This window comes from Embiotoca jacksoni, unplaced genomic scaffold (genome assembly GCF_022577435.1).
Source record: "Embiotoca jacksoni isolate LCO1_2020_lvr unplaced genomic scaffold, fEmbJac1.0.p SCAF_12, whole genome shotgun sequence".
In the NCBI taxonomy this organism is placed as follows: Eukaryota; Metazoa; Chordata; class Actinopteri; family Embiotocidae; genus Embiotoca; species Embiotoca jacksoni.
In genome coordinates, this window is record NW_027185252.1 from 18,932,335 (window position 1) to 18,956,530 (window position 24,196).

The window sequence follows — 24,196 nt, forward strand, 5'->3', positions numbered from 1 at the left end:
CCAAGTGTCCTTGAGCAAGACACTGAACCTTAAGTTGCTCCCGATGGTGTACCATTGGTATGTTGTAAGTCGCTTTGGATAAAAGCATTAGCTTAATGTAATAATATACATGTGTGTGTATCTGTAAGTGTAGGTTTGATGATATTTATTTATTTGTTACTGTCACCAAATCCAATGACAGGAACTAACAAAGAACGTATGCAGGTGTTTTATATCGAAAGCCTGATACGCGATATGTCTTATTCTTCTGTAAAGTGTATTAATCTGCAGCTGAAAATAGTCCCAAACAGTTTTCTATAAACCATGGTGCCCAGCTATTTCAGGAAATTATTTTGGCTTTTGAGAAATCAAAACAACAAATTAGTGACCGCTTTTTTAAAAGATTAGTAGCCCCCCAATTGGTTTGGATCAGACGGTAAGAAAGTTAGAAAGTATCCAAAGATAACTGTTCATTGGACTTTCTGAGAAGTCCAAATTTCCATGACATGTGCTGATATTTCACTACTATATGGGAAATAATCTTAGATGATGGTGAGCCTCAGCAGTAAGAGGTTGAAAGCTTCTTTCCTTTCCTTTTTCATGGAATTTGTCTTGTATGGATTTTCTTTACAGGATTGAGATTCAAAGTTTTTCTCAGCGACGCACATGCCGACAGATAGAAAAGAGAAAGTCAGTGAGTGTATGAAGTTGAGAGGGGCGAGGCTGACAGAATCACAGAAAATGTAACACACATGGTCTCTTTGTCTCCACCAGGAGATGTGTAGCCTCCTGTTACAGCTGGAGGCCCTGCTGGCCAAAACTAACATCCCTCCCAAATGTCTGCAGCCACGACAGTTTTCACTTTTGGTGTAAAAACTATGTTCAAAAAACTGTTTTTAAATGAATCTGACTTGACCTGCATACATAGAATAAGTGACTGCTTCAGCTTGCAGACTCACTTCCTGTCCACACACACACACACACACACACACACACACACACACACACACACACACACACACACACACACACACACACTATTTACTAAACTGGGTATTTCCTCCCCTGGGCAATTCAATCTCCACACAAGGCTTCAGTTTTTTCTCTTTCTTTTTCTCCCTTTTCATCCCTTCAATCATGCTTTCTATGATTTTAGCAATTTGCCGGATTCTGTTAATTAATTTACAACTGAGGCAATGAGACAGAGTTCAGAAGTATTTTCAGTGTTTTTGTTTTGGAAATATCTTCAAAGCAAAGATATTGTTTTCTTTTGATGATGTGAAAAAGTTTTTTTTAATCATAATTTAGTAGAGAATTTACCAGTTGGATTTGAGAAGCTTATTAGAGTTTAATGCAAAATGCATTGTTTCTGAATTGTTTGAAGTCTAAGTGAGTGATTCCTGATCTGCTGGTAAGTTATCTGCTTTTGGGGCAACATCTGTAGTCAAACATCCTGGATAGATGTTATGTTATTAGACATGATAAGGTAATTGCTTAGGATTTATTGTTAATCTTATAATATTACCATTGCATTTCATACAGCTCTTGTCTTTTGACCTATACACTCCTATCACACAGACTGCACTACCTGCGTGTACATAATCCATCAATGAACTGATACCAGCCAACTGTTCTTGCAGCACCTCAATATTCGAGTGAATCATCGCTTCTTTTAACTCCCTCCTTATCCTTTTCTGAGTCCACCGCCACCAGAGATATCGGAGGGATTTAGTAGTGACGTACATCTGCTCCCACACTGCTTTAAAACAACAAGCTCTGGCTGAGGGGTTGGTGGGAGAGAAAAACACATCAGCAGGGGTCTGGATGTTAACATGATGAGCTCATGGCATCAAGAGGTCAGCGAAAACATGGCGAGGGGTCACAAATGAAGTCACTGCATGTTAATTCAGGCTGCTGTAGTGGACCAAGTGTAGTCAACATGCTGTGATAGTCAAACCATGAACTGGCAGTATACGTCTGTTTTTATTTGTCTATTGAAAGTCTGATATTGTCCAACCAGTTTCATTCACCTCTGAGATCATGAAACTAGACTGGGTATACTGGCAAATTCACAGATGAATTTGTATACTGAACGTCTCAGTGATCACAATAAACTAACACTAAAAATCAGCATGTACAACGTATGGTTAGTCACCAGCTTTGGTTTAAGTGTATTTTTGTCAGTACTGGTGATTGGGGAAAGAGCTGAACTCTGACTGAACTTTGGATCTTTGGGAAATTAAATCAGTGATCTTCGGTATGTGATAAAGACTAAAGGACTACAGCTATTCTTCATCAGACCTGGAACAAACACACTGAGCACATGTTACAGGGCTCAGTGCACAACAGTCTAATGCAGGATGAAGGCCCGTCTAAACTACTATGACTCTGAGTGGCTCACAAACTGTCATACACAGTAAGAGCAGAAAAGTGCTGTCCGGATCTCAGATCGCTGCACTGGCTTCCTGTGTGTAAAATAGTTTAAAATACAACTGTTGGGTTACGAAACTCTATTATATTAGGGCTGTTCTGCTCTGTTATGAACCGTCCAGACCTCTCAGGTGGAGCGGGACATGTCTCCTTCCTGTCCACAGAGTAAACACTGCTCCACCTCTCAGCTCTTTTAAATCAGGGCTTAAAATGTTTTCGTTTGTGAAGTTAAATATGGAACTATTTATTTATATTTTTGCGTAGCACTGTAATTTTCTCCAATTTTTTATTTTTTTTAATCTTTATATTTGATATATTTTGTTATATTTTGTTATATTCTTGACTGGCTTTCAACACTCACAAAGAAAACTAAGCTCTAAACTACTAAACTCAGCCTGAGGAGAAAAACACATTGTGTGTTATTCTGAGTTTAATAGTGTGTTTTATAACGTTGAATGGAAAAATGCTTTAAAGCTGTCAGATAGGATGGATAGGGCCAAAAATACGCAGCAGAGACTTTCACATGTGCTACGTGGGCTGCAAAAACCCACCAAAGCCAATCTTTCTTCCAAGTCTCTCCGGGAGTTTGTTTTGCTGTCCAGCTGAGCTTACTTTGACTCTGTAATTGACTGGAGCTGGGTCAATCCCATCATGCAGTGCGTGGTGGAGCCCTGTGGTCAGACTGCTGTTTACATTAGAGCTCTAATCAGCATCCCTGGAGAGCAGCTTTAGATCTAGGCCACTGAGCAGTTTGGGCCGGCCCATGATGGGCCAGTTGGGAGGGCCGGCCGGCTCCGTACCCACCAGACACACCGCAGCTCTCTGTTTGAATGTGGAGGTCTTATGTACTGTACTTATGAGGGCCGTCCTTGGCGCAGTGACCAGATCTTCCCAGAGATCATCCACAAACAATGACGCCAAAGTTTGAGGGGAACTGCTGCCTTTGTCTGCCGAGAACAGAACTTGCTTTGTTTCCACAAAAAGTAACAACTGCTCTAAAGATTCATCTGTGACACGTTCAGATCTGTTTCATACCTGAGCTCACAGCTGAATGGACGTACCTGAAGATAACTAGGTGATGAAGAACAACATTAAAAATGTCTGCTATGAGTAGAGATGGCCGATATGAAAAATATTAAATACCTCAATATCGAAACAATATTGTAGATGGAGATTTTGGTGTCGATGCCGATATTAGGGAGGATATTGATATATCTGCTGATATTCTTTACATAAGTACTGTATAGACTGAATATAAAACTTTTGTTTGCAATGTTCACTCAAATTTAGTTAATTAAACAATGTTGATGCTTGTGACAAAGAAATTTAATGGAAGCAGGAGATTCTATGGTTTAACTTCACTGGGAATTTTACAATTCCAAATAACTATTTGGAAAAAAACACATTCAAATAGAACAATTTCTTTTTACCCCAAGCATCTTTTTCTACATTAAATTCTGTAAGAAAAAGTTTTTATATCTGTTCATATCAGCCCATATATAAACCAATACCGATATATCTGTGATCGTCCGATGTTGGACCATAAAATCGGTATTTCAGTCAGGCTCTAATTGTAGCAATGACTATTGGTGCTTTCACAATATATTTACACAATGAGATATTGGATTAATAATCATCAGTAATCTGGATATAACAATTCAGTGAGTAAAATAAAATAATAGAGCAGCTAGAACAGTCTGGTAAGTTCAGAAAATGACATTACTTTACTGTAATGCACCCTTTAAAACCAGGAAAACACAACACTTTTACCAGATGAACCACATTATGATATGTCCACGATCTAAAACAATATCTAGTGTTATGATATAATCTTGATATAATATTAATATATTGTCCAGCTGGAGCTGTATGTGTGGTGGACAGTGACTGCAGCAGAGGGGAGAGTTCTTTAAAAAAATACCCCCCAACAACAGGAACCAGTTTAGTGGTCGTTTAGCTGATGTGATGGGACAGTAAATGTTAAATGTTGGACTTCTTGTCACAACAGAATTAACTGTAACATGTAATAGGGTTAAACAAACGAGCCATGGAAACAGGAATAACAGCACCATAAGTAGCTCCAGTATTATACCATGTATTAAAAAAATTAAACAATCAGGTAGGCGTGTTTAACTTTGCACCGTTATCTACTCTTCAGCCAAAAGACTTCCAGACTGCAGACTGACTTGACTTCCTCTATTTGTTTTTTACAAGCCAATTTAAAGTACTTTTTATCAGTCCACTTTTCCCTCACATCTGTTCTGCTCAGTCAGTAAAGAAACTGTAAACTGTCTGCTGGTGTCAGTATTGTAGCAGCAGTCATCAGGCCTCTGCAGTTGTTCTTTGAATTTAATCCTTATTATGGGACATCTGAGATGCCGTGAGTCACGAGTGATTTCCACGTCCTTAAAAATTATGCTGGAGCGAGTGAGAACATCTCATTCATTATCCCAGGAAACAAGGAGGCACTTTACCAACATTAAAAGCAGCCTTACAGTTTATATGCTCCTGTAACTGTTGTGCACACCTCTCACCTGTACTTTGCCTCACTCAGACAAAACTAGTTTCCATGACACATTCAGAGATTAAGTCACTTGAACTCACCTTGTCCGCGGTGAGTTCTCGAATCTTGATGATCTGCACTCTGAACTTCATGAGCAGCGCCTCCAGAACCACACACTTCTCCTTCCAGTCCTCCTGGCTCATCGCCTCCTCCCCCTCCGCCATGACGCCCGACCCTCTGAGAAACACACACAGACACACACACACACACACACACACACACACACACACACACACACACACACACACACACACACACACACACACACACACACACACACACACACACACAGCAGTGAAACACCGGGAATACACACATAATAACAAAGGGATGTACAGAATTGTTTACTGTAGGAAACCCCTCTACACGGAGGTTCAACTGTCCATAAAGCTGGTTGGGGATCAAGTTGCCTTGCTAAAGGACACTTCAGCAGTCTGTTTGACCGATAGGTGTTATTAAAAGAGAAAACCCCAATTTTTTTTGGGAGATATATGGCAGCTTTTGTTTGTAATATTTAGCATTTCTGTTGCAAAAAAAAAATCGAATTGGGGAGAATTTTATTTAAAAATGTTAATTAATCAAACATGGACAACAGTCACAATGGCAACAAAACACATACACACACACACACGCGAATGGATGAAAGGTTTGTTGTTGAGCAGATGTTTTGCCAACAGCCAGCACCTGAAATATTCCAGCGTTGAGCCCAGCTGGACCAGTGTGGGCGGTGGGCGGATCTCTGCACTTGGCTCAACAGAAAAACACCTCCACTGCTCCAAAACACCTCAACACCCAGACTCCAACGGACTTGTATTACATTTTCCAGGGCTAACTTTGGATAAGGGGCAGTAAACACACACACACACACACACACACACACACACACACACACACACACACACACACATAGTGAACAAGAGATGAGCATGACAGATGAGGATCTCTGATGGAGGAGAAGAGGAAGATGGACGGCATGGGTTTCTCTCTTCTTAGTAATAACCTCTCATTACCAGCCTGGCATCCTCACAAAGAGACTACAAACATGTGCAGAGGAAGGCCATAAACTGCTTTCCACAGGCTTATTTCTGTTGCTTGTTTGCTGTGGTAAACACTGACGAAGGCAAGAAGTAAAACGAGGTCTCCCCCCACAAAACAAAACAACATAAGGGACTAAGAGGAAGGAATTTAACGCAAGATATCGCAATACAGAAAAGGCACATCAATATTTTTATATAATCATATCATTACATTTTGTACTTGTTGGTTGTTTCTTTATTATATATTATATCATATATTAAGGTACTTTAACATTTTAAGGCACTGGTATCTTTTTAGATATGAAGTAATTTGGAATGAATTGCAGTCAAGGATAGTGTAAAAAAGGATTTATTATGTGACATATGGTGTCTTTATTGTAGTTAAATGATTAAGGATGTATTTTATGGTTTGCTGCAACTGATCTTTTAACAAATGAAATCACTCAGATTAATGTATAAATCAATTTTTGATCAAATTTAATCAGATCCTTAGGGTATATCACTAATTTTCTCTAACAGAAGACATATATTATTTGACGCCTCTATTCCTTCTCCTCAAAGCGTCATTCGTGATAATGAAAGGATGTGGTTGGGGGAAAAACACTGCGTACAGTTTAACCTCTGACCCCTGACTCTCAGTGTTTCTTTTTGTCTCTTTCTCTGTGTGATTATCTTTCTCTCTGGCTTCCTGTTGAGTAAAGTCAGAGTCAATATCAGGGGACAGGACGGGCTGTTTGAATGCTACCCTGCATTTCAGAGCAGACTCATGGTGTAGTGAGCCATTAAAAGTCATAAGAAACCTATTTGTTTATTGTTTATGGTTTTAGAACGAGGATTTACAGTGTGCTGAGATTCTCACTGGAAAATGATCTCTGATAAAACTCACAGATCTGAATAAAACACTATAAACAATAATACAATTCTATAATCATTTCCAAAAGTACTACAACAATCAGCAATTTTTTCCAAGTATCCCTAAAGATACTCCAAATGGTCTATAGTATAAGGTGTAACTAAATATTCTCTGTGGTAGCCTACTTTGAGGGAATTTATATACTAAAATAAACAACAACTTGGGTATTTTTGTTAAATATGATGACATAAGAATATCTTTAACATTTAATATTTATATACATATATTTTGCTCAGATATTTGTTGAATATCAATCTAAATGGTAGTTCTAAAAGTCTTTAAAACAAAGATAACTTAAAACACCAGCTAGCAAAAGACACAAGTAACATTACTTTCTCCGCCTGAATACAGTGAATATATTAACAATGATAAACAGTGCAGACTAATATATATACATTCAGAAGTGTCTTAATCCAAACTATAACTGTCACTTTATTGTTATGCCACAGCAGCCAAATAAGAAACAGGTATTCATCAAAAAAAAAACTAACGATAGCTTTGCTTAAATGGCAATTTAGATACAAAAGTCTCTTTTCCTATTCAATTAAAAATCAGCTATTTTCTTCAGAGTTTCTCGACTTACCCTTGAAAATATTGACGTAAAGACACTTAATGAGGAACTTCACGTCATGTCGAGTCCAACGTTTAAGTATCTGTTGTTATTCCTGCGCAGGAAATCCTAATTCATGACTAAAAACGATGAATTTCTCTTTCCCAAAGGTTTTCGTTTCAGCTCAGGCAAAAGTTGGAGACGGGTTGTGTTTTTTAAAGGGCGTGGCTTTGTGGAAAAACTCCCAATCACATACCTGGTAGGCGTTTCCCTGCGGTTCAGAAGCACGATGTCTGTCTTTGATTGGCGTGTGCCATCCGCCAATAAAAACCCGGAGCGCCACTTTATGGACTGAGCAGTTTGTGAGGGCGAGCTGTTACAATTTATCGGAAGTGACGTCGGTGGTTAGCAGCATGGACCACAGCTACATCAAGCTAGTGAGAACAGTACAGGAAGCTAAATATGGTTGGCTTCAAATTTAAGGTTTTTAAATACACGAATGCGTTTGTAAAGCTAGTTCAACAAAAACATTATACCAATTCATTTTTTTATAATATCTTGGAATCAATTTAAAAATAGGAATGTCATCAGAAATTAAACATGACCCACATATTGTATCGTTAATCAGCGTGGTGTTTAAAGGATATTTCATTCAGAAAAAAAGCTCCGGAAGTGAAAGACGTTTATGCTGTAACTTGACGTTAGTTAGAGCTACCAGCTGAAGCAGAGGGGTCCCGAGTAAGTAAACCACATGCTGAATTGGGGTGAATGCGAACTTTACACGTTTATGAAGCTGTTCTCGTCTTTGTGGGCGTTTTGTTGTTTTGTCGTGCAAGTGTTTGCTGTGTCTGTGTTTGTTATTTTGGACGTAGAATCAGTGCCGGGCAGCTAGCAATAGTTGGCTAGCATTAGTCCCAGCAGCAGTCTTTTAGCAAAGGTAAAACGAAATATACAGTAACCCCAGAAAGAGTGAACATATGACTACTGTATGTGTATTTATGTATGTTTTTGTTTGTGTGTGACTGAGGGACAAACAGAGGGAGAGAGTTTGCGGTGTCTGGTTAACTGGTTGTTGGCAAGTACAGGTGACTCTTCAATCCAAAGTGAAGACTGTTGTGCTTAATTTTGACAAATGTGACAATCTCTTACTGAATTTGAACGAAGCCATATTTGTAAATTTGTATACATTTGAAATATTGTTTCACATAAATGCTCATACAGTCCAGTCACGGCAGTGATTTAAGTATTGGTGCTCCTCACAGAGAGCAGAGTCATGGTGGTGAAGAAGAAGACCGCCAAAGTTGAGGCTGTGGTGTTGGAAGAGGAGAAACTGAACCAGCTGATTGGTAAGCTGATAACACTAATAACGAGCAAAGTATGTAAAAGAAATTATGTTTAATGTTTTGATCTTTCCTAGCATCCCTCTCCGTTGATGGAGGAGACGATGGAGTCAGGCAGGTCGCCTGCACCCTGCAGTCCTGTTTGCAGCTGACAGAGCCAGTGCAGCAGATCCAGCTGGTGAAGAAGGTGTGTCCAGTATGAAACATGCTTTTCAGTAGTCAGTGGACGGAGCAGACTACGTTAGTCTTCTAAGCATTCATATGACCTGTGTGTGTGTGTGTGTGTGTGTGTGTGTGTGTGTGTGTGTGTGTGTGTGTGTGTGTGTGTGTGTGTGTGTCCATACTTCATCAGGCAGGATCTCAGCTGGAGGATCTGAGTGGAGAGGAGCCTGAAGGAGGTCTTCTCAACGCTTGTCTCCACACCTTGGCTCTGGTCTACACCTCCCTGCAGTCCAAGAACCCTCTACGACGAACCATTGCCAGGTACACAGATAGAGTTTAGTGTTCTCACTTTGAAATATATAATTTTCAAAAACTAGTGATTCTAGATCCTGGAAGCTCGATCCTCTTCCAACAATTTAGATTCCAACCAATACATTTTATGATCTAAAATGTACTCCTGTACAACCAATACATTGGACGTGACCAGGTAACACAGATTTATCTGTTTTCAATGGGCAACAATTATCTACATATCATACGTGGCTAAGATTGTGTACTATTTTATCTTTTTCACTTTCTGACAAAAACATAATTTGTTTTGTTTACTTGTGGTTAAAGAAAGAATACAATTCAAGATGGTTTGTAAGGCAAACTGTTGTTGGACATGGTTATTCATTTGAACTAACTGTCAACTTTCTGGTGCTGAGATAAACAACATGTCTCTGTGTTGCTCTCTTTCAGTGCCTTAGGTTCAGTACCCACCTGGCTTCAGGAGCGGACAGTGAGCTGTTTGTCTGACTGTTTGTCTGACTGTCTGTCCAGTCCATCTTCAGATCAGTATCCACACATCGTAGACACCATCACTGCCTGTCTGGATGGCTTCCCTCTCGGTGAGTGGGGGCTTTTTGCTCTTCGTGCCGAACACTGGACACTCATTAGACAAATCTTACCTCCTGTTATTAACATAGAATGATAATATAAATACTAATCTTTGCAAAATTCTCTCCCTCCAGGTGAGAGATCCATTAACAAGCTGCTGCCTGAAGGTAAGTGTCCACGTTACTTTAACCAACTTTAAGTGAGGAAAGTCTAATTTTGAGAGAGACTTCTATTTTCTGCCTCAATTTGATTAAAACTTCTTCTGCTTTGCATAGTGTTGCAGTTCCTTCAAAAGGTATTACGTGATTACCTTCACCAGAACAGGTATGGAGGAATATTCTGTATTTGTGAATTTTTGTCCAAATACAAAGCCGTGTTTATACAGTGGCAAGAAAACGTGTGTGAAACCTTTGGAATGACCTGGTTTTCTGCGATAATGGGTCATCAAATATGATCTGATCATCCTCTGAATCAGAGGTTAATCATGCAACACAAAAACACTTAAAATCAGCCATGTCTTTACTGAACACGGCCCTTCTCAACAGTCCCAGCAGTGCTGAATTTGTTAAAATATTAATTAATAATAATTTCAATTTAATAACTTGTTGAACCATCTTTGGTAGCAGTAACATCAAACAAGTGTTTCCAGTAGCTGTGGATCAGACCCTTTCAGAAGGAAGTTTGGAGCATTTGTTCTCATAGAACTGCTTTATATCAGCTATATTCTCAGGATGTCCAGTGTAAACAGCACAGCATCTCTGTTAGGTCTGGGCCGCTTCCTCCTCCATGTAACCCTGTATCATGCTTTGGGTGTAGCAGACTCCTGAACAGAGATGTTAAGCAGCTCCAATGTTTCCTTCAAACCTTCAGCTTTCTGGACTTCATTCTGCACCGTGTCAAGTCAAAGTAACTCCAATATTGTTTCATTGATTGGACTCCAGGTTTGCTAATGTCTGAGCATGTTTGCTTGTCTCGATGTCATCACCCGCTGGGTTCACATACTTTCCATACCTGCTGATACCTGAGAAAATGGTTGTCACCCTGATGTTCTCAACATGAGGCTCCTCCATGGAGGCAGATTTCACACATTTATAAATCATCATCATTTTGTGTGTCTCTGCTGTTGTCTAAGTGGTCTAGCAGGCCGTCACATCGCCCAGGCCCAGCTCATGCAGTCCTGTCTGGCTGCGGTGAAGACCTCCATGCTGGTGGTCCAGAGATCTCAGGATGCCCTCAGTGTCGCCCTGCAGGCTCAGCAGGGTCTCAGCAGGCTGGAGAAGACACTGAGCAGCCTCCTGGGCTGCTACGTACACATCCTCACTGACGGTAAGGAACGGAAGAACGTGGAAATGCAGAGGCGCCACTGACATGTGCAGAGAACAAGCAGTTAGAAGCAGACATGTAGAGCCACCTTTGTCTCATTGCTGTTCTTACTAGTCAATTACTAAGTCATTCAGTACACCCTACATCAGGGATGTACCTTTTTTTCTGAGAGCTCTACCCCGTAGATTGCCACCTACTGGCTGGAGATCCCAGCCCTGCATAATAAATACTCATTATTACTCCCCTATGAGCAGTAAACTCAGATTTCACACATTTATAAATCATCATCATTTTGTGTCATCACTAAAATCTACATTACATTGTGAAATTGTGAACAGAAACTTCTATGTCAGTCACAGAAACGTTCTTTTTGGTTCGCTGAATTTTTGAGGGCACTGCATAAATTTCACTTCATTTGGACTAAATTAAATAAATAAAATGAGGGGCAGTAAATATATTGTGCGATATAGTAAATAGGGAACGAGTTACGGAGTTTTATGGGAGGCATACAAAGTGTTTTTTGTACTTATTGTTATCTGCTTTCTGTGCATTTTCTTTCTTCAAAAATCTTTTAAACAAGTGGATCTGAAGATAAAATGTTTCCGTAAGCTTGAAAATAAGAAATAGGAAATCATAAAAGAAATACTATTTTTTTTTTTTAAACACAGAATTTCTCTTCTGTTCTTCTCTCTGCTTCCAGAGGAGTTCATCCAGTCAGTCCAGAGTACAGCTGGTATGGCAGTAGTGCTGCTGATCAGGTCTGTTATGGGCTCTAGAGACGACGTTGCTTCTGTGGTGAGTTTTTTTTAAAATTAAAAGTACTAAATTGTATATATTTTGGGAGGATCTACTTATGTTCTGAAAAATACTGACTTATACCACACCAAATAGAGCATTAGCACTGAACTGACGAACTGAACTACATAAAAATGTAGAGAATGTTTCTTCATGAATGCAAACTTAAACTGAGGAAACAGCATCTTAAATTACATTCACAATCAAATTCATATTTACTGTTTGTTACCTGAATATCAGAGAAGTAATAAATCAAACTGTAGCTGCTTTTTTGGTTCAGTCATAATTAGTCATCTCTGTAAGTTAGTTTCCTTAGATTAGATAAAAATCTTAGTTCACAGCCTTAAAAAGACACATCTATCCCCCAAAGTTATGAAATGTATTAAATATGCACATTTGTAAGACATTAAATATGCTGAAGTATTTCTCGCAGTCACCTGCAGCCCCTCTCTTGAACCGTCCTCACCTGTTCTTGTCTTCGTGTGTCAGGTGTGCAGTTTGCTCCGTGGCTCGGTGAAGGGTTTGCATTCAGCTCCTCGGTGGCTCCAGCAGAAGTGCGAGGGTCTGTGCACCAGCGGACGCCCGCCGGGTGTCTCTCTGTATCTGTGTCACGGGGCCCTGGCCATGTTGAGCTGGAAGGGCACCCTCCCTGGGCCGCATTGGGAACAGCTGCTGCTGCTGGTCCCAAACACGCTGCTGGATCTGGATGTCAGGTAGAGGATGGTTTCATGTCAGATCACAATTAAAATATGATTCTAAAGTATTGTCTCTCTAAGTAGTGACAAAAACGTATTCAGGTGATTTTTAATCTTTTCTGTAGTATAAAGGAGTCCAGTACCGCCATGGTGGTGGCTCGGGTCCTGACCCTGTGGAGCAGTGCTGCCCTGGACTCCCTGCAGGGGGAGACACAGCTCTACCCTTCCAGCCTCCAGCGGTCCCTCAGCGGAGGCTCTGAGCTGCAGCGACACCTGCTGGAGCACATCTACTCTCACTGGGAGCACCCGCTGGACGGCGTCCGCCACCAGACCCGCTCCCTGTTCCGCAACCTGCTCCTCCTTCATCAGCACTCCAACCCGTCCACCTCTGACCCAGCCAAGGACTCTTACATCACAGACCTCACCCACAATCTGCTCGGGCTGGAGTGGCACATGAGGGGGAAGTACGGCTCCTTGGGCTGCCTGGTGGAGCTCTATGGGGCGGGCCACCTGCTGGACATCCAGCCCCGGCTGCCTTCATGTCTCCTGGGCCTGATGGGCGACCAGACTCTGGCTCCTTACGCCAGCGACCTGCTGGAGAGGCTGTTTGTCAGCCACAAGGCGCAGCTGGCAGCAGGTGTGGCGGAAATGATGGAGGACTGGATAGAACGCTGGCACCAGACGTGGGTAACTCCCTTGCTGCATGTGCTGTGCCGTGCCAGGCTAGACCAGACCACGTACATCCTGGACTACTTCCTGCCTAAGCTGCTTCGCTGCAGCCCCTCTAGCCTGGCACACATGGTGCAGGCGCTGCAGGAAACACCACCCTGCAGCACAGGTAAAAGCACACATACAAACGGTTTCACATTGCATACATTTGAAACTACTCTCTCTCATCCCTTCTGGTTATTCTCATGAAGTGTCCAGCTGCATGTTAACATCGCTCAGCTTTCTGTTGTGGTTGGAACGCTCGTCAAAGAGAACGTCCTTTTACACAGCCATGACATGTAGAACCATTCTTCTGTTTTTCCCTTCTCATTAGGCCCCTCGGGCAGCAGGGGTGCTCTGGGGGCTCTAATGACCTGCCTGCGGGCAGCCAGGGCTCAGGGAGTCGTGCCGTCGTCGGGTCTGTGGGCAGGACTGGTGCCCCTCTCCCTGCTACAACAAGCTCTCCTACACAAACACGATCAGGTGAGATTCTCTACATCCTCAAGGTGTAAATCTCTTTTTACAGTATTTTTCTGTTTCTATATGTGTGTGACTTCATCTCTTACTGCCCAGGTGAGGATGGATGCTTTGGGCTTGGTGTGCGAGAGCCACCGTAGCACTGAGATTCTGAGCTCACAGGAAATAGACCTGATCCGCCACTTCCTCCCTCCCAACCTCAACAGCCAATCACCGGGCATCAGGCAGCAAACAGTCAGCCTGATGAAGAAGGTGAGCCTTTCACCTAGCATTCACCTTTGAGAAAGATTGTTATACTCTCATTGTGTTTGAAATGTTGGATTGGCAGCACACAGTAAACTTTGATGTTCAGTAATACAAAGGGCGGGGGGATCAAAAAGTCTGAGACTGCTCCTGTTGCACACAAACGGAGTGGGTCACCGTGATGTGTACATAGTAGAGGGAAGCTGTAACTGTGAGAAAGTTACATCTCTTGATCAAAATCAGCACCTGAGTTACATAAGTTTATGTGCCCACTGGTATTTGCAATCTCACCACGGACCTGAAACTTAATCAGAGAGCGCACATCCCATTTTTATGTCAAATCTTTGGGGAACAGCCAAATCCAGTGAGTAGAGCTGGAAGGGAAGCTACGACTGTGCTGTTACGGGCGAGAAACTTGTGCATTTATAACAAGCTTTTGGCAGGCGCGTTGTCATGCTGGAGTTGTCAGGGTATTTATGCCGAGTGTTTTCCTCTCTGAAGCTTCAGAACATCAAAGTCGAACTCTGTCTGACCTTTTGTGGACAAAGTCACGGTTTACAACCCCGTGAATGTCTTAAGAAAACCCACCTGGTTAAACTCCTGACCTGACGGACATTCTCCCGTCTTGGACAGTGATGTTCTGTTCCTCTTGAATGTGAATCTCCCGCCCGACTCATCGTTTCATTGCCGTAGATTTTGTGAAGCGTTTAAAGGTTCTCTTTTGCCAGTAAGTTTGACACAAACTCTGATGTGCACTCTCTGGTAACCTGAGTGTTTGCAATTTCACCATTGAATTGAGCAGTGGTCACAAAACTTGTCTAACTCAGATGCTGATATTGATCAAGAGTCATAACATGGAGTACTCATTCATGAAGGTTACATCTTCCTCCTGCTCCGTTCAACAGGAGCACTCAGAAGGTTTTGATTGCCGCTCGTATGTTGGGAACGGCAAGCTTGTGGCTTCATATTTGGGAATTACTGGGTGTTGATTGTAACAAGTTCCACATATGATTTAATGAAACCATCAAAACTCACAAGTGAATGAAATGTTTATTTCCCATCATCACAGTTGCTGTGCAGAGTGAAGGACCGCACTCAGCTGCTGCAGAAGAAACTGACCCAGGAGAGAGACCAGGACCAGAGAGACAGGGACCAACACACACTCCAGCAGTACAAGGTATACAACACACACTATCAGTTAATTTAGTGTTGATATTTTTGCCTACTAAATAATAATCAATATTATTGGTGTGGATTTTGATGTAGGAGTTCCTATGCTGGCTGTGTGTGAGGCTGCTGGAGGTTTTACTTCCTGGAGCTTCCTTCTCTAAATGCCTAATGTCCCTCCACCTGCTGGGTCTGCTGGGGCAGCTTTTCACCTTCAGCACAGGTCAGCACATATCAGACTTAATAAAACATCCCACTTGTGTGAATCTGCTTCCAATTGAATTGAATTTTATTTATTTATATAGTGCCAAATCACAACACAGGTTATTTCATGGCACTTAACACATTAAAGTCCTTACAGCAGAACTTTACAACATTATACGCCAACAGTTTAACGATTCCCACATATTTCCACTGTTACTAAAATTGTTTTATGCCAAGATAGAGTGTAGCTAGCAGTGGAAATGCCAGACCTGTTTAATGTCAGCCTTTTTAAATGAGTCTATTCATGAACTAGTGAAATGAAATAGTAAACTACTTTAAACAACTTTAAACCACTTTTTCTGACAATAAAACACCAGACAACTGAAATATGTCTTCCTGGTATTAAACTATATGAAGTACATATAACATTACATTACATATAACGGTTGCAGCAGTTCACCAGAAAGCTCAGAACACAATGTTTTCTTCTGCTCAGAGCTGTTTGGAGTTGAGTGCTTTGCTCAAAGCAGCGATTCTTGGTCTAATACGATCCCACTGTGCAGCTGCCTGCTCTGATATACATGTTTCTGTTGGTGCCTGAACCAGCAGCCTCTCCGCCTCTGTTCAGCCTCTTTACTCTGATGCTCCTCCTCTTGTCACTCACTGTCCTTCCTGTGATTCTTCACCTCTGCCTCTCCTGTGTTTTTTCAGGGCCTGATGTGTTTGCCCTCGGTGAAGTTGTGACCTCCGCACACGCTCAGAACGTCCTCTACTGTGTTGCCAGCAATTTCCTGGAAGTCAAACAACTGGCCTCGGCGTTACTACGGCAACTCCCTCCATCAGCTGTTGCACTTCAGGTTAATGTGCACATAATTCCAAACACTAATGACAAAAATACATATCATCGTTTACCTAGAATTTGTTTTATGCTGACATTGATTTAATTTATTAAAATGTTCTAGATGTTTGAACATTTTAAATGTCATGTACTGGTTAAATTGTAATGTTCAGTCGTTTGTGTAGATCCATAGCTCCATAGCCATAGACTGTACATCAGAAATGGACGTAGCCTCCATGACGTCGCCCACAGAGCTGTTTTGAAGCTCTGCTCTGGCTCGCTCTGACCATCGCCATCTTGGCAGTACCTGACTCGACCTTCAAGCTGATCCAAAAATGGGCAGAGGTTGTTAATGGCTGTAGCCAAGGTGTGCTGAATGAAGCCCGGCTGCTTTAAAACCTGCAGGTAGCTCACCAACTGTGATGCCACACAGCCGTCACTCAAAGCAGCACTGCCCTTAATTATTCAGAACTGTAAGTCTTTTATAATCGTTGAATCCTCAGTTTTCACAAATGGGGAAATTGGCCACAGAGATTAAAACAGTTTTTTTGTGTCAGCCTGTAAACATGTTTATTTCTGCTGTGAAGTTGGGCATAAAGTTGGGATAGACTGGCTTCTGGAGCCAGCCTCTAGTGGTCTTTTGAGGAACTGCAGTTTTTGCCACTTCCATGTTCAGCCTCGGAGGTTGCCGCTTGAGCTCAGCCCAGTAAATAGAAGTAACTATGAAGTAAAGAGACAAAATTGACTTCAACATTCAGGTGAAGAATAATTATTTATATGATGCGTGTAGTGATATTAAGGTCCTTGTGTTTTTAGGTTCCAGAGAGGATGCGCTGTGTCCTCCGGGCCGCTCTGGACCTCAGTACCAGCACCAAACCCTTCGACAGCGTCACCGCCGCCCACCTCCTCCACCTGCTGCTCCACCAGCCAGACCTGATCCAGGCGCTGCTGCACTGTGCCCACCAACAGAGGCTTGATTTCCAGCCTTCCTCCCCACCGCCCCAGGCTGCTGAGACACTCATCATAGAGCTCAACACTCTGGCAGGTCAGATCCACACACAGCCCTCAGTGTGTGTGTGTGTGTGTGTGTGTGTGTGTGTATAGCACATATTAAACTATTGTTTTTCTGTCCTCAGTGGTTCAGTTCTTGCTGCGTTGTCTGCAGTCAGAAGTATCGAAGGCCGAGTCGTCTCTGTTGCAGGCGGCTGCTTCCTGTCCTCTCTACGGCAGAGCTCACTGCATCACCGCCGTGCTGCAGCATCTAAACACCGAGTGAGCACCAGAATCACAACAACACATGTCAAACAGTCTGCTTCCTTTTTTTTTTTTACATTGGCAGTGGGAGTAGGTTTACTGCACAAACTGAAGTACAACAGTGTTTTGTATTTAAAGAGAGAAATCAGCCTTGACCTTCATCGCCTTCTCACTTCTGTTATCTTTTGGTGCTTGTGTGATAAGTGTGTTTTTATGTGCGTGTTTGTAGTAGTTTGAGTCAGACGGAGCAATGGAGGTCTCTGGTGTCAGAGCTGATTGCTGTGTGCTACAGGATGTCTGATGTGGTCTCCCCTGTAGTGCAGAGCTCCTCCCCTGAAGGACTCATCCCCATGGATACCGACTCAGGTACAGTCTTCTTCACTGTCCTGTGTGTTAAAAGATGTAAAAGATGTGATCAACAGGGATAACAGTGAATGAAAATCTGCTGTGTTTTTTTGTATGTGTTTGGACAGAGACCTCAGCAGGTCTGCAGAGGATCCTGCAGGAGATTCAACCCAGGGACACCAATGACTTCTTCACCAGTGCCAGAGAGCTAGACACACACCAAGGAGATGATCGCACACAGACCCAAACAACACACACGCCATCCTTTGACACAGGTGAATTAAAGATCCCTCCATCTCTCTGATTCTATTCAACTTTATTATTTAAAACTTTCCTTCCTGTCTCTTGCTGCCTGTGAGTGCAGTACCTGTGGTATCCTGAAGGGGGAGGTGTTTGGCCTTTTTTGTGGGTGGTATATTTTACATGAAGTCTGTCTGTCACCTCCAGGAAACTTCTTTAATGATGACCTAAACGACTGCAATTTCACTGCGATAAAGGAAACCACATGGCTCTGTGTAATGTGTGTGTGATCGAACATAAACAATAAAGCAGACACATTATGAGACTTAGTAACTTTCCACTGGATATGAAGCTTTAGGTTGGTTTGTTACATAATAAGATAAATACATCTTTTAGTTTAATTTATTAGCTAAACAAACCAAATAGTGATCAAACTTTTCCCATGTCATTTTTTCACGCACGTGTGTGTGTGTGTGTGTGTGTGTGTGTGTGTGTGTGTGTGTGTGTGTTGTGTGTGTGTGTGTGTGGGAGGGGGGTGTTGCAGGCGGCGAGGGCTACAGGGTGACAGCGCAGATGGTGTTGGTATGCTGCTGGCGGAGCATGAAGGAAGTGGCCATGCTGCTCGGACAGCTGTGTCAGACTCTGCCGCTGCACTACACCAATGACACAGTGCTCATCACAGAGGAACAGGTGAGACCCCCCCGCCAACCAAACACACAAATACTGTACATACCTCACTCACACTCACGTGCTGCTATGACCTCATACTCAGCAGCATCTAGTGTGCTTAGAAGCAGCGGTGACTTTCACTTTAAGAGTCACAGTCATTGTCCAAACTGCTGACTTTGTTTAATGAGAATTCAAAATCTTTTATCATATCTGTTTATCTGGCCAGTTAAAGGATAATTCTGGTAATACCATCTATTTTTCCAAAGAAAACACAGCTTTCAGAGAACTGACCCTTTGAACAAGTATTGTTTGTATGCAAAATCTGACATAGCTCACTCATCTGTGTCGTAACCTCCATTGCTGTAGTTTGTGTGCCATTTTAAAGCATTTCGAGATGGCCTGATGTTGTTGGTTTTAGTCTTCTCATGAAAATGTTTTCACATTATTTCTGTATCAACCTTTTTCCTTTAGAGTAAATCGCATGTTGTGCTTGTGGCATAAAAATATACTCATTTAATTGGCACTCGATGCTGGACGTTGGTAGTGGCAGGATAACAAGGTCGTCAAAAGGGATGCTCAGAGCCACTGGATCATATTAGTACCATTTCTGACTTTATAAACCCTCCTGGGGTCTGTTTTCATGTGCCTCAAAGAAATTTGATGAATTCAGTACTGTTTGGTACAAGCAAATAACTTATTCAATTTGTTTCAGAACAACCAGGCTGCATTACAGGACAGTGAAAATAAAACCTGATCCGTATTGAAAGAACTAGAATAAAAAAGAGCCTAAAAGCTCTGCTCTGTCCAGTGTATTTGTGGTATGACCGTGCTGACTTTATGCTCGTCTGATAGATCTCCTCAAGAATCTCTTTTGTCTTGTTGCTATTCTTATTACATTAAGGTCACATTTTGGAGTTGGGATGGCTAACAAGGCTGACCGATCTGTAACAGCTGAGCTGAGAGTGCTGCAGTGAACGTAGACCGCCCTCCTTCTCCAATCTCATCTCATACAATGACACCAGGCAATCTAAAAATACAACTGCTTGACCCTAAAGTGGACACTAATTCAACTATCGCCGTCTCAATGGGGTCCAGAGAGTTATTTAAAGCCCCACCCACACACACTACAAACCCCTCTATGTATTACATGTAAAGACTGTGTTTTCTTTACTGCAAGTGTTGTATATGCCGGGGAATGATGTGAACGTGTCTGCGTGTGTGTGACACCACGCTGCGAGGCCCTTCAATTAGCATCCGCCCTCGTTAGCGCCGCGCTTTCATTTGGGGCCTGAGCCTGCTGGTTTAATGGCTGCGACGCCCCTCCCTTTTCCACTGCATTCTTTCCAAATCACTTCCACCACCAGCAGGAAAACACTGAGTGCTGCAAACAACACACACACACACACACACACACACACACACACACACACACACACACACACACACACACACACACACACACACACACACACACACACGCGCACACACATACTCGCATACTCACAGACAAACTCGCACAGGAATAGTTGTCTGAGTGGTTCAGCATGTGAACGTCCATAATAACAAGGGTACCAGACATGGGCTGTGTTTGTCTGTGTAGGGGATACGGTGTGTGTGTTTGTCTGTTGACCATTTATTTACACTGCGAGAGAAAGTAGGAAGGATCTGAGTGAACTATGTGCTGAATGGGTGTTTTTGTGATGCAGGGCTTACGTTTTTTTTACGTTTTTTTTTTTTAGGTTATTTACCTGCAACAACTTAAACAGTAAATGTGTGTTTATTTATAAAGATGCTCATCAGTCAGTCAACTAGTAGTTATACGCTAACTGCATTGTACTGCTGTGTTCTCAAGCTGGAAACTGGATTCACATTGCAGTTTGAGTCTTACCTTTTTCAACATTATTTTAAATGCCATTGATTGATTCAGTATGAGGTGCGTTCTGATTACAACAGTTTATATAAAAAAAGAAATGCCTCTGTGTGAACAGCCAAGTAAATAAGTGCCATTATCTGTAAACGTTAAATATTGGATTCATCTTAATTGAATCTCATCCTCCTGTTTTTGAACTGACATCTCCATGACACTATTGCCTATTAGGGATTTTAAACATGGCACCACACAAATTCTAAAGGAAGACATTAACATTTTAGGGATTATAATAATTTCACTGTCATTTCTGTGTGGTACATATACATCAGTTAGATAGACTAACTTAGTTTGTTTATTATTAAACTTGCAGGTGCTGGTAAAGTATCTTGTTTGAATTAAAACCAACCATCTGTTGGTGGTAATTTTTTACATACAAATCTGAAAATGGTATTTAACCTTTTCATTTTTTTTTCCTCTGCAAGAAAGCCAATGATGATATTTCCAGAAGTGTTGAACTATTTCTTTGTAAAATAATTCTGACAGACTAATTAATTGATTTTATTTTATTTACATAGTGCCAAATCCCAACAGAACAGACGGGAGCGCAGAGAAAGAAAAGAACAGTATAGACAAACAAGGAACACGGGCAGGTTGGCGAGGCCTGTTACTGCAGATCAGAAACATGCAGCTCCAAAGCCGGAAAGAGAGGACGGAGGTAGAAGCACAAACTACGGAGAAGACACAAAGTTCATGACTTGCAATAGGTGCTTATGAGTGCATAGACAGTGAGTTAGGTCATGTTCAGTTCAGAAGTGAGCAGCCACCACTGAAAAGTATTTTCCAGTGACTTTGCTGCTGCTGTCTTAATGATTTTTATGCCACTGGACAACCTGTATTAAAAAAAACAGTTTTGACCCGATTTTGTGTAGTAATGTGACATGAAATCCATGTATAGAGTTTAGTTTGGCACATTTCAGCCAAAAGTCTTATTCAATATTCCTTCTGAAACAGATGGGCTCTTTCCAGGGTTTTAACTGTCACTACTGAAATGGACTCGATGATGATGTCACTACCACAGTGTCCTGACGAGGTAATTGATGGTGATCTCATGGATACCGTGTTGTCTGTGGTAGCTATGGTGATGGGTCTTATTACATAACCAGTGATTTAACAAACTCCTGCTGAGCACCAGGCAAGACAAAAGGAAAGTCTGACCTCCTGTACTCTCTTTCTTCACCACAACCTTTTTTCTTTTCATTTTCATTTGCTTGTCATCAGTTCCGCACTCTCTCTCTCTCTCTCTCTCTCTCTCTCTCTCTCTCTCTCTCTCTCTCTCTCTCTCTCTCTCTCTGTGTGTGTGTGTGTGTGGGTTTGTTAGCATTAACGGTCAGTGGGGTGATTCCAATAGTGTTTGGAAAGTAGGATTTGGCTGAGTGTGTGCGGACAGTCATGCCGCCCTACCGCAGCGATGACATGCATGGGCAAACATATGTGGATAGTGTTTGTGTGACCAACACACATCTCCTTCCAACATGTGAGGGAGCTCAATACCTCCTGTGGTCTTCGGTCAGCATCCTGGGTGACGGCCATGTTGGCCTGGCTGGCAGCACTGCAGATGTTTTTTGCCATTGGGTGGTGCCATGGCAACACGAGGCAGTTATAGATGAGCATTGATGGTTTGATTTCTTTTTTTTTTTTCTGTCAAACCTCTTCACACAATAGATTTTTTTTTCCAGCTTTCTCAAGCTTATCAAGAAGGTACATTTTGACTTTGATGAGGAGGAGTTAAGGGGGACACAGAATGATGAAGCTGGCAGATTTGACTGAAATAGACAATAAAGGGAAGGAGGTCATCCTGACATGGTAATGTAAGTTTCTGTGCAGTCGCTATAGAAAGTTTTCCGACACTTAAAATATATTCACACTTTACCAGTGTTATTTGATTTTAAGTGGATAAACCTGACTTTTTTCCCATCCCACTGACTCGCAAACCCATAATGACAAAGTGAAGAGATGTTTTTTTTCAGCAAATTTATTAAAATTCAAAACCTTGCATTATTTATAAAAGTATTCAGACCTGAAATTCATTTCTGTAAAAGCCCCTTTAGCATCATTCATGGCTTGAAGTCTTGACAACTCTTTGTGTTGTGAACATATATCCTTCTGGACTTGTTTCTGGAGGACAAGGCACAGGTTATCATCACAACATCTGGATTCACCTGCACACAAACACGTAGCTTAAAGCACACTTTACCAGTGTTGACTTTTTAAGGCCTTGCGTGCCCTGATTTACTCCAGTTTATTCCATTCTTCCTCGTAGTCTTCTGGAGCTTCATCAGGTTGGAGAGGAAGCATCTGTGAATTGCCATCTTCAGGTCTCTCCACAGATGTTTTGCTGTGCCTGAGTCTGGGCTTTGACTGGATCACTCGAGGACAGACGTAGAGAGCCTTGTCCTGAAGCCACTTTGGTGTTGTCTCGGCTGTTCCTGCTTTAATTCCCTATTGTGCTGAAAAGTGAGTCCTCACCACACTCTCAGGTTGCTGCACTCCGATGTAGTTTCTCTTAAAGCACCTTTACGTATTTGGCTGCATTCATTCTGCCACTCAGAAGCACGTTCCCACCATGATGCTACCATTAGCATGCTTTACTATAGGGATGGTGTTAGCCATTTAATCAGCAGGTCCTGGTCTTCATCACACATGCTGCTTGAGGTTTTTGTCAATTTACCTCAGTGTTTGACTCATCAGATGAGAGAATATTTTTCCTTTTGCTCTCAGAATCCTTTTAAACTGTCACAATCCTTTTGCTCAGCTTCGCTTCTGTCTGATTATTGAAGTGTTGCTGAAATGGTTGTTCTTTTGGTAGATTCTCTGTTAAAGTGGCCACTGGTTTCTAGGTCACCTCCTTTACCTTACAGCACCTACTTGCTTTGTTACTCAGTTTGGCAACTTTAACGAGAGTCGTGGTGGTTTCAGTCTTCTTCCATTCCACACTGATGGAGACCACTGGAAATACATTTAAGGCTTCAGACGTGACTTTATATCCTCACCCTGATCTAAGCCTCGCTGCAGGTTTATCATAAAGGTCCACAGAGAGGTCTTTGGACTTCATGGCTTGATTTTTTTTGTTCTGACATGCAGAGTGAATTGTGGTACCTTATATACACAAATGTCTACCTTTTTAAACTCGGTCCAGTCTTTTCAGTTTGACACAGGTGGTCAAGTTATTAAAGCAAGCAGAATGTGGCTCACCATAATTTGGAGCCACAGCAGAGGGTCTGAATACTTTGGCAAATGAGAGTTTTCAGTTTTTTGTTTTTTTTCAGAAATTCTAAAAACATGTTTTCAATTTGTCATTATGGAATACTGTGATTAGACTCATGGGAAACGTTTCACTTTTATCCTTTTTTTAAATTTTTTTTTAAATAGAATTTAGGATATAAATTGTGCAATAAGTGCAAGAGTCTGACTACTTTCTGAAACCTGTGTGCGCGTATTTATGTGTGTGTGTGTGT

At 41.8% G+C, this 24,196-nt stretch overlaps 2 protein-coding genes across 2 annotated transcripts in view; one reads left to right on the plus strand and one right to left on the minus strand.

The window, feature by feature from the left end:
- The window catches only part of plekhh2 (pleckstrin homology domain containing, family H (with MyTH4 domain) member 2), a 32,960-nt gene extending 25,361 nt beyond the window's left edge, over nucleotides 1–7,599 (minus strand). The window contains exons 1-2 of the mRNA XM_069145275.1: nucleotides 7,506–7,599; nucleotides 5,014–5,149 (exon numbers count right to left, since the gene is read on the minus strand). Of these exons, the coding sequence (XP_069001376.1) occupies nucleotides 5,014–5,136 (123 nt within the window). The 5' untranslated portion in view covers nucleotides 5,137–5,149; nucleotides 7,506–7,599. The remainder of the gene's footprint in view (nucleotides 1–5,013; nucleotides 5,150–7,505) is intronic.
- Nucleotides 7,600–8,501: 902 nt separating this feature from the next.
- thada (THADA armadillo repeat containing) overlaps nucleotides 8,502–24,196 on the plus strand; it is a 111,531-nt gene continuing 95,836 nt past the window's right edge. The window contains exons 1-21 of the mRNA XM_069145276.1: nucleotides 8,502–8,557; nucleotides 8,735–8,818; nucleotides 8,890–8,999; nucleotides 9,165–9,295; nucleotides 9,716–9,864; nucleotides 9,988–10,020; nucleotides 10,129–10,177; nucleotides 10,986–11,179; nucleotides 11,877–11,971; nucleotides 12,461–12,684; nucleotides 12,792–13,504; nucleotides 13,709–13,857; nucleotides 13,948–14,103; nucleotides 15,164–15,271; nucleotides 15,361–15,484; nucleotides 16,177–16,322; nucleotides 17,120–17,348; nucleotides 17,440–17,575; nucleotides 17,787–17,923; nucleotides 18,031–18,177; nucleotides 18,687–18,832. Of these exons, the coding sequence (XP_069001377.1) occupies nucleotides 8,746–8,818; nucleotides 8,890–8,999; nucleotides 9,165–9,295; nucleotides 9,716–9,864; nucleotides 9,988–10,020; nucleotides 10,129–10,177; nucleotides 10,986–11,179; nucleotides 11,877–11,971; nucleotides 12,461–12,684; nucleotides 12,792–13,504; nucleotides 13,709–13,857; nucleotides 13,948–14,103; nucleotides 15,164–15,271; nucleotides 15,361–15,484; nucleotides 16,177–16,322; nucleotides 17,120–17,348; nucleotides 17,440–17,575; nucleotides 17,787–17,923; nucleotides 18,031–18,177; nucleotides 18,687–18,832 (3,249 nt within the window). The 5' untranslated portion in view covers nucleotides 8,502–8,557; nucleotides 8,735–8,745. The remainder of the gene's footprint in view (nucleotides 8,558–8,734; nucleotides 8,819–8,889; nucleotides 9,000–9,164; nucleotides 9,296–9,715; nucleotides 9,865–9,987; nucleotides 10,021–10,128; nucleotides 10,178–10,985; nucleotides 11,180–11,876; nucleotides 11,972–12,460; nucleotides 12,685–12,791; nucleotides 13,505–13,708; nucleotides 13,858–13,947; nucleotides 14,104–15,163; nucleotides 15,272–15,360; nucleotides 15,485–16,176; nucleotides 16,323–17,119; nucleotides 17,349–17,439; nucleotides 17,576–17,786; nucleotides 17,924–18,030; nucleotides 18,178–18,686; nucleotides 18,833–24,196) is intronic.